Source organism: Solanum stenotomum, chromosome 3 (assembly GCF_019186545.1).
Source record: "Solanum stenotomum isolate F172 chromosome 3, ASM1918654v1, whole genome shotgun sequence".
NCBI lineage: Eukaryota > Viridiplantae > Streptophyta > Magnoliopsida > Solanales > Solanaceae > Solanum > Solanum stenotomum.
The window spans coordinates 37,542,250-37,549,861 of record NC_064284.1 but is presented as its reverse complement, the minus strand read 5'-3'; the positions used below and the strand labels follow the sequence as shown (position 1 = coordinate 37,549,861).

At 31.9% G+C, this 7,612-nt stretch overlaps 1 protein-coding gene across 1 annotated transcript; it reads right to left on the bottom strand.

Moving 5' to 3' along the window:
- Positions 1–403: 403 nt before the first annotated feature.
- Positions 404–5,321, bottom strand: LOC125858382 (carboxyl-terminal-processing peptidase 3, chloroplastic). Its single transcript, XM_049538141.1, has 12 exons — positions 4,960–5,321; positions 4,797–4,878; positions 4,263–4,393; positions 4,098–4,184; positions 3,729–3,807; positions 2,749–2,837; positions 2,101–2,133; positions 1,831–1,950; positions 1,636–1,722; positions 1,387–1,536; positions 1,146–1,253; positions 404–851 (listed from the first exon to the last, which is right to left on the bottom strand). The coding sequence occupies exons 1-12, from the start codon at positions 5,233–5,235 to the stop codon at positions 603–605; spliced, it is 1,491 nt and encodes a 496-aa protein (XP_049394098.1). The 5' UTR covers positions 5,236–5,321; the 3' UTR covers positions 404–602.
- Between the last annotated feature and the right edge of the window lie 2,291 nt (positions 5,322–7,612).

The window sequence follows — 7,612 nt, the reverse complement described above, 5'->3', positions numbered from 1 at the left end:
TTTGAATAGGCTTAACTATTGAGCTATCTTTCTTTAGTATGTCAAGATTGTTCAACAATTTATATATATCCAAAACTATTGATATTTAACATATATACTCGCAAAAAAAATTTCGATGAAAGTTGTTCATCTGACAACCCATGCTAAGGTGTAGCTCAGCCCCTGCCCGCACCCTTTTTGCTGCACCACCTTTAAAAAATCCAACAATTGTATTGGCAGTGATGGAAAAACAAGGTGTGTTTAAGATGGGTGCCACAAACCTTAAGCTGATATTTAAATCGAAAATTAACATCAAATTACACACCTTAGGGTCGGATTTTTGAGGATATTTATGAGACTCACTGAGCCACTAAGGTATATTTTAAGAGAAAGACCGGTTGGCCATATTGCCAAAATGATACTATAAAATAAATTAGACCTTTCTTTGATTATATATGAGCTGTTGTATTATATATTGTATTTGCACCTTGAGTTTTTTTTCCTTTCTGAACTCTCGCTACACCACACTCAATGAATATTTGTATTACCTTTTCTTATATACAATATATATAATTCATATTCATAAACAACTTGTACCATTTTGAATCTCCTATGCTAACTAGTCAAGAAGCAGAACCCTTTGATTCTTGAATATCCAATTCATGTTCAGCAACCATGATGCAAGAATCAGCCTCCAAAGATGATGAGGATGTTTTCCTTTCCTTAAAGGTGTCTTTGGCTGAATTAAGCATCTCAACTGTACACTGAACATCAGGTGTTATTCCCACTTGATCGATGTCATGAAGTGCTGGAGACAAATACTTGGCTACTGTAACAAATAGAGCCGATCCATCGTGCAACTGTGTAACACTCTGCATCAAACACAATTGGATATTGTAAAAGATGAGACTTATAAGCAAAACAGAGAGGGAAATTTTTATCGAGCAAATGTGATACAACACAAGAATGCAAGTTTAAGGGAAAAAGAACTCAAAAGCTTTCGACTAAGTTCACTTTCCATCTAGGAGGTTAATATAATTATAATTTTGACTGCCATGAGACATGTTATGGAAGCGTCAAATCCATCAGAAAGTTAAACAGACTAGTGGGTAACTTTTATATATAGACTGAGAAGGGTTAGCATCCGTCCAAAGTTCAAGCCAAACCTGTATCTTTCCTTTCCCGAAAGTCTTATGCCCGACAAGGATTGCACGACCATTATCATGGAGTGCCCCGGCCAGAATCTCACTAGCACTTGCACTTCCCTCATTCACCTGTTAATAGGGAATCAAAGGCATAAATATTTCATCAACAACTATATCCCTCAGTTCCAATAAATTTGTCTAGTAATAAATACTATGTTGAAGAAAATTATGATATAGTATGAAAAGGATGTCTTAAACTAACAAGGACGACAAGTGGATCGTGTGTTACAGCATGTCCATTGACCATGCTAATTGGTGCCATGTTTCCATCCCTATCAACAGTGTTCACAAGTGTCTCATCGCCATCTAGCCATATCTGGGCAACATCTAACCCAGCCGTAACGAGACCTCCCTGCATAATTTATAAGACAGACACTTGAGATGACAAAGGGTGAATAGATTAAGTATGAGAGTACACAAGTCAAAGAAAAGGGGTTTTAAAGGAACTTACAGGATTATTCCGAAGATCTAATATATATGATTGCACACCCTGATTTTCCATATCCTGAATTGTGTTTTCCATTTCCATAGCAGCAGACTGTTACATCAAAAACATACAAGTCTTTACTCAATATATGCAAGGGAATTCATTTTGTTTGTCATTTGACGATGAAGGAAAGTCAATGATCTATGACTCGTTAACTACCTGAGAGAAGCTTGACAACTTTACATATCCAGTTTTCAAGAGACGACCATCAGGCATTTTATGAGGGATGATGGCACTGGATACTGGTGAAAGCTTAATCACTTCGCGAGGTAGTTTAATCTTAAAAAATAAAATATGTTAACAAAAATAATTAGAAAGTCAATATATTTTAAATTTAGATAACATGAAATAGCTAGGTGCATGTACTTGAGAAAACATTCACCAAAAAAAATAATAAGCTATTGTCATTTCTTCTTGCACACATCATACCTCTTGATAACTGGATACTCCTGCACCATTACCCTGGTCACGAGAAGAGCAGAAAAAAGTGATAACTTAGAGTTAGAAAGAGCATTCAATTCAATTGAAAGATAGAGAAATTTTCTACAATATGCCTATCAAGATGAAACAATTATTTTTCGTTTGAGAAGCAGCGCGACCATAAGTACTATTCCTGACCAAATAGGTTGAAAACTTAAGAGAATACGCTACTAAAAAATCATTATTTTCCTACTAAAATAATCTATTGAAAAATGTTCTGTGGCTATTTCCATAGATATTTTGACGGAATTGGTTGGAAAAGAAAAAAGTAATGTTTTCATATGGAAAAAAAATTAGTTTCTCACTATTTTAGTGAGAATTTGTTCCCACCATGCATTTTCCGAATGAGCTGGTTCGGAGGGTAATCAGTGTGAAAATCATGTTCTATAGCACAAATTTTCCACAGATTCGCGGTGGAAAACAAACATTATTTCTATTACTGAAGGACACATAATATGTAAAAGAATCACGCAGAAAAGGTGGTTGTACAGATTATTTCTGATGAGGTGGTTGTGGATGAAATAAGATTGTTTACATAAATTATTGTTCAGTTGTAAAAGAGTTTGAGTTGGCTCAACGAAAAGGGGATAAGCTTACTCTGTGAACTTTGACTGTAACAGTTGTACCAGCACGGCCCCTCAGTTTTTGAGCTGCTGTTTCACTGTCAACTCCATCAAGCCTCTCACCTGAAGAAATCAAGCAAAATTCAAGCTCTAATCAAGCTGTTATGTGGTTTCTGTTTAAAGGACACAGAGGAGTGCACTGTTCAATGATCGTGGTTTTTAGTCTCGTTTATAAAGTGATTTACGACATTGATACTCACTAACAGAAGTTTTGGAGTTGCCTTTCAGGGAACAGGTTCACCATCAAGAAAGGCTTTCACTGCTTTATTGGCAGTGGTTCTATGTTCTATACAAGTATGTATGTCTGAGTGCCCCTGAGCAAGCGTTGTACAAGAACATAAACAACGTGTACCAACAAGATTTTATTGAGTAACTGCTGGTATATAAGTCTAAACACTTCTCTGAATTCGTTCAACAATTCACAACTTCTCTCAATAGATTACTCCGAATGAAGAAAACAGTAAGTAGCAGACTGACAATTTACTCCATCGAACTAAAGTTAAATATAGAACTAGTAACATGAATTAGTATAGAACTGGTCAGATACATTATCTCATATTGAAACCTATAGACATTTGAAAAGGAGATAATGTAACATATAGGATATGGACCATTCTGACACTTTGAACTATTGAACGAATGATTATGCATTCTGTGCTTAAGATTGTTAAACTTCACTATTTGACTTAATGCACTGAGAGTGATGAAAACGGATTTTCGGGGTAATGGAGTAGTAAAACTCAATTATCCACAGGATGGAAGATATTGAACTTTCCGAAGAAAGCTTATAAACAGGACAACAATGCTTCTGCATTCTTCAAACCAACTGCATTTAGGAAAACTCTATTATCCACAGGATGGAAGACCAAGATTTTGAACTTTAGTCAACATCTGTAAGCCATTAGCTTGCTAAGTTCTGCTGATATAAAACTAGTTTGACTAATAAGTAATTACCATTTATCTCAAGCAATTCATCTCCTTCATGAATGCCAGCACGTGCAGCTGGGCTATTCTCCACACAGGACAAAACAACCTGAAATCAATTGTACGTATGATGCAAAAGTTAAATGAAAATTGTTTCCTAGTTTAGACTTTCAGGAGTTGATATATTCTGAATATAGAAATTGTCCTAATAAAGATACGAAACTGTCATTGCTGAAAATATTTAAACTGCACTGTTAAAAACTGATATTTACACCTCAAGAAGCAATTTTATAAGGAAGTAATGTAAGATATACACAAACAAAATCTATTTATGAATAAGAAACCTATACTTTAGGGAATAAAATAAAATAGCAAGTTCATTGGATCATTGTTACTAACCAGGTGGCCTGTATTTGGTTGAACACTGACAAAGAGTCCAACACCTTGTAAATTTCCATCACTTCCTATTCTAAAACTTTGGTACTCCTGTTGAAAATAATGTTACTGTATATGTAATAAAAATATGCAGTTAAGTGTTGTTAATCATACAAGAAAGATTTGCACCTTAGGACTAATAATGCGTGTATAGGGATCTCCAAGCGTAGATAGCATTCCCCTTACTTTGCTATAGGCAGCATCTTCTGACCTCAATGGAAACATTTCTACCATGGTTTGTTGCAGTTTCAAATCCCAATCTGTGAGATAGATATGTTTCCACAAGCAGTTAGGTTGCTAGCTGATACAATTTAACAGTAGGTTTAGGAAATTTGATAAAAACAAAGTTAAAAGGAGGTTGTATCTCACAAAGTTGCTGTTTGGCAATAGGAGTTTGGCGGTTCTAAATCTTAAGACAGAAAGAGAAAAATATTGCAAAATATGCTTCTTCCTTTTTATTTTTAAAAAAAGAAGTTTGAACCTACAACTTTAGCATGAAAAGCATTTCCATAGCCTCTTCCTTACCATTGAGCCGTCAATCAGGGGTTCACAAGTTAATATACATGCATGTTTTTTAATACAAATATATGGTCTACACAAAAGCTATTGGGTTTGTTCGAAACCCCCTTAGCTCCGACCCTGTGTTTTGGTAAATGATTTTACCTTGATGATTGAAAGTTGGATCTACGAATGTCTCTCTAATCAAACTCCAAGCCTCAATTAAGGTCCTCTGAACTGTGTTTACCTATGAAACATTCAATACGCAGGTTTAACTTCTTTTCAGTATTTTATAAAACAAAAAAAAATAAAAAAATCGATTAGATACCTCAGGTGTGTGAGAGACAGGGAATGCTACAGTTAAAGAGTGAGCGAAAGCTGGAGAATAAGAGGAGAAGGACAAAGCAGTAGCAGCAGCTAATCCAATAACTCCTTTCCCTATCCATTTCATCAAATTTTGATCATTCTCTCCCAGCTTTTTCATAGGAAGCTCCTTTCTCCCACAAGCAACCCCTCTTTTATGTGTTATGGATGGAAATCTATAACAAAATAATGATTTGGAGACTGATGATCCAACATTAATATTTGAGCACAAAGTTTCCATCTTTAATTTCACGATCAATGTACATTACTAATACTACTAATAAATAATACTCCGACTAATAGTAGGAAGAAACTGCCGTGTTGGGGGGTCTACATGAATCTATCAGTTTTGTGGTCGTTAACTTAGTTGCGTAACTGAGTATCTCTACCAATTCATCTTCACCTCACAACTGGACCAATAACTCTTTTTTATTTTGTTCAACATTTATTCAACCCATACTAACTATTAATTATTAAGATTCTTTTTTATTAATTTATAACCCTTATGTCCAAATACATACTTATTTATTTTCTCCTATCATTTACTGCACTGTTTGGATGGGTTTATATGGAATAACTTATAAATCAAAAGTTAAAAGTTATAAGTAGACGTATTTTATTTTTTACTTATTTTTTAAAAAAATTGGCCTAAAAGTGACCTATTAAAAACATTTTTTAACCTTTCCAAACAAAAAAGTGTTTAAAAGTTAAAAATATCTAAAAATAAGTTAATCCAAACAGGCACTATATATTTTGTTTTAAAAAATAATAGTTCCTCTATTCCAATGTATATGACTTACTTTACTTTTAAATCCGTCCCAGAAGAATGATATACTTCTAAATTAAGTAACAATTTAACTTTAAAATATCAATTTAATTACCCTTCATGAAATAATTTATAACCACACAATTATCTATAATTTTCTAGACCACAAATTTCAAAAAAAAAAAAAAGATTCTTCCTCTCATAAATTTCGTACTAAATTAAACTAACTCATATAGAATGGAAATGAGGGAGTAATAGATAATTAATTTTAAACTGTTCAAGATAATAAACACTAAGGAGTCGTTTAGTTATGGGATAAACATAAAGTTAATACATGAATAACTTTGGTTATTCATTTTATACCATGTTTGATTTCATGTATTACTTTTATACAAGATTTGCTTGATAAGTTATACAAGATTTGGTTGCACTTTTTGTAATCCTACATAATTAATATTTACATAACTTATGAGGGAATCTATGTATAAGTTATGTGTGTATTTAGTTATACATGTATTAAAATAACAAATTACGTATTTACCCTTTTACCATGGCCTAATATATATTTAAGAAAAACTGAACTTTTACCGTTTCTTGTTCTATTTTACTTCCTACTTTTTTAAAAGTAATAAAAACGAATCAAGACAAAAAATGTGAAATTAATTTGCTGATGCTATACTTTTTAGTACTTAAAATATTAATGGTGCTAGAATTATTTGAGATAGCCGCTGTACTGGTGCTATAATTATTTGAGAAATTAAATAATATATTAATTTACAACATATTAAATAATTAATACACGTAAAAAGGTATTATTAAGTTTTCCTTTAGGTTTTTTGTCTTGTTAATTGCTCACTTCTATTCAATACAAATTACTTAATTGTTTTTAATTATTTGTTATTTACTTTATTGTTTTTAGCTATTCGTGTTAATTTTAATTTGGGATAAGGCATAAGTTACCCCCTAGACTATGATCGAAATCTCAGAGACACACCTAAACTTAACTAAGGTCCTATTACCCTCCTGAACTCATTTTTTCGTATTTTTGTGCACCTTTTATGCTGACATGGCACCTTCAACCACCCAAGTTGGTTGTGTTTGTACACACTCGCCCGCCACGTGTATAAATATTATTTTATTAATTAATTTTTTTTTTAAAAAAATAAAATTATTTTTAATTTTTTTTAAAAAAAATATTCTTATTTTCTTTATCTGGTATTTAAATTAAGTTAATACACATTTTTTTACCTTGTATCGGAACTTTTGTTTTACCTACATTCATTATTTTTTCGCTTTTATTTTTCTATTGATTTTCTTTGTATTTCGTTTTGATTTGATTTCAAATTTAATTCCAAATGTTATCTATTTAAAATAAGTTAATTTTGAACGAATATCAAAATAAGTGAAACAAAATCAAATAAAACATTAAAAAAAATGTTAAAATTAAAGGACACTTTCAAATTATTATTTTTTTAAAAAAAATACACATAATTTTTTAAAAATAATTAAAAGTGAACATAATAAATTAACTAAAAAAATGTTTAAAGTTAAAAAGAAATTAAAATAAATATTTTTCAAAGAAAGAAATAAAAATAATTAAATATATATAAGTTTTAATATCAATAAATATGTGTACTAACTAATTTATAAAGTTACCAATCAAAAAATGACATCTGTTCAATTTGTGCACTCATCACTTGCCTTCAAGATAGTGTGTGCATGATATGTCAGCGTTTGTGGTGTATTTATTTCATTTTAAATTAGTTTAGGGGGGGGGGGGGGAGTAATAGGACCCTAGTTAAGTTTAGATGTGTCTCTGAATTTCGGTCATAGTCTAGGGGATACTTATGTC

Excerpts from the sequence above, each read along its gene's own strand:
- LOC125858382 (XM_049538141.1), bottom strand. The coding sequence starts at position 5,235 with ATGGAAACTTTGTGCTCAAATATTAATGTTGGATCATCAGTCTCCAAA. Across the intron at positions 4,185-4,262 it reads CACGCATTATTAGTCCTAAG|GAGTACCAAAGTTTTAGAAT; the intron begins GTGCAAATCTTT and ends TATTTTCAACAG. Across the intron at positions 1,723-1,830 it reads AGTTGTCAAGCTTCTCTCAG|TCTGCTGCTATGGAAATGGA; the intron begins GTAGTTAACGAG and ends TTGATGTAACAG.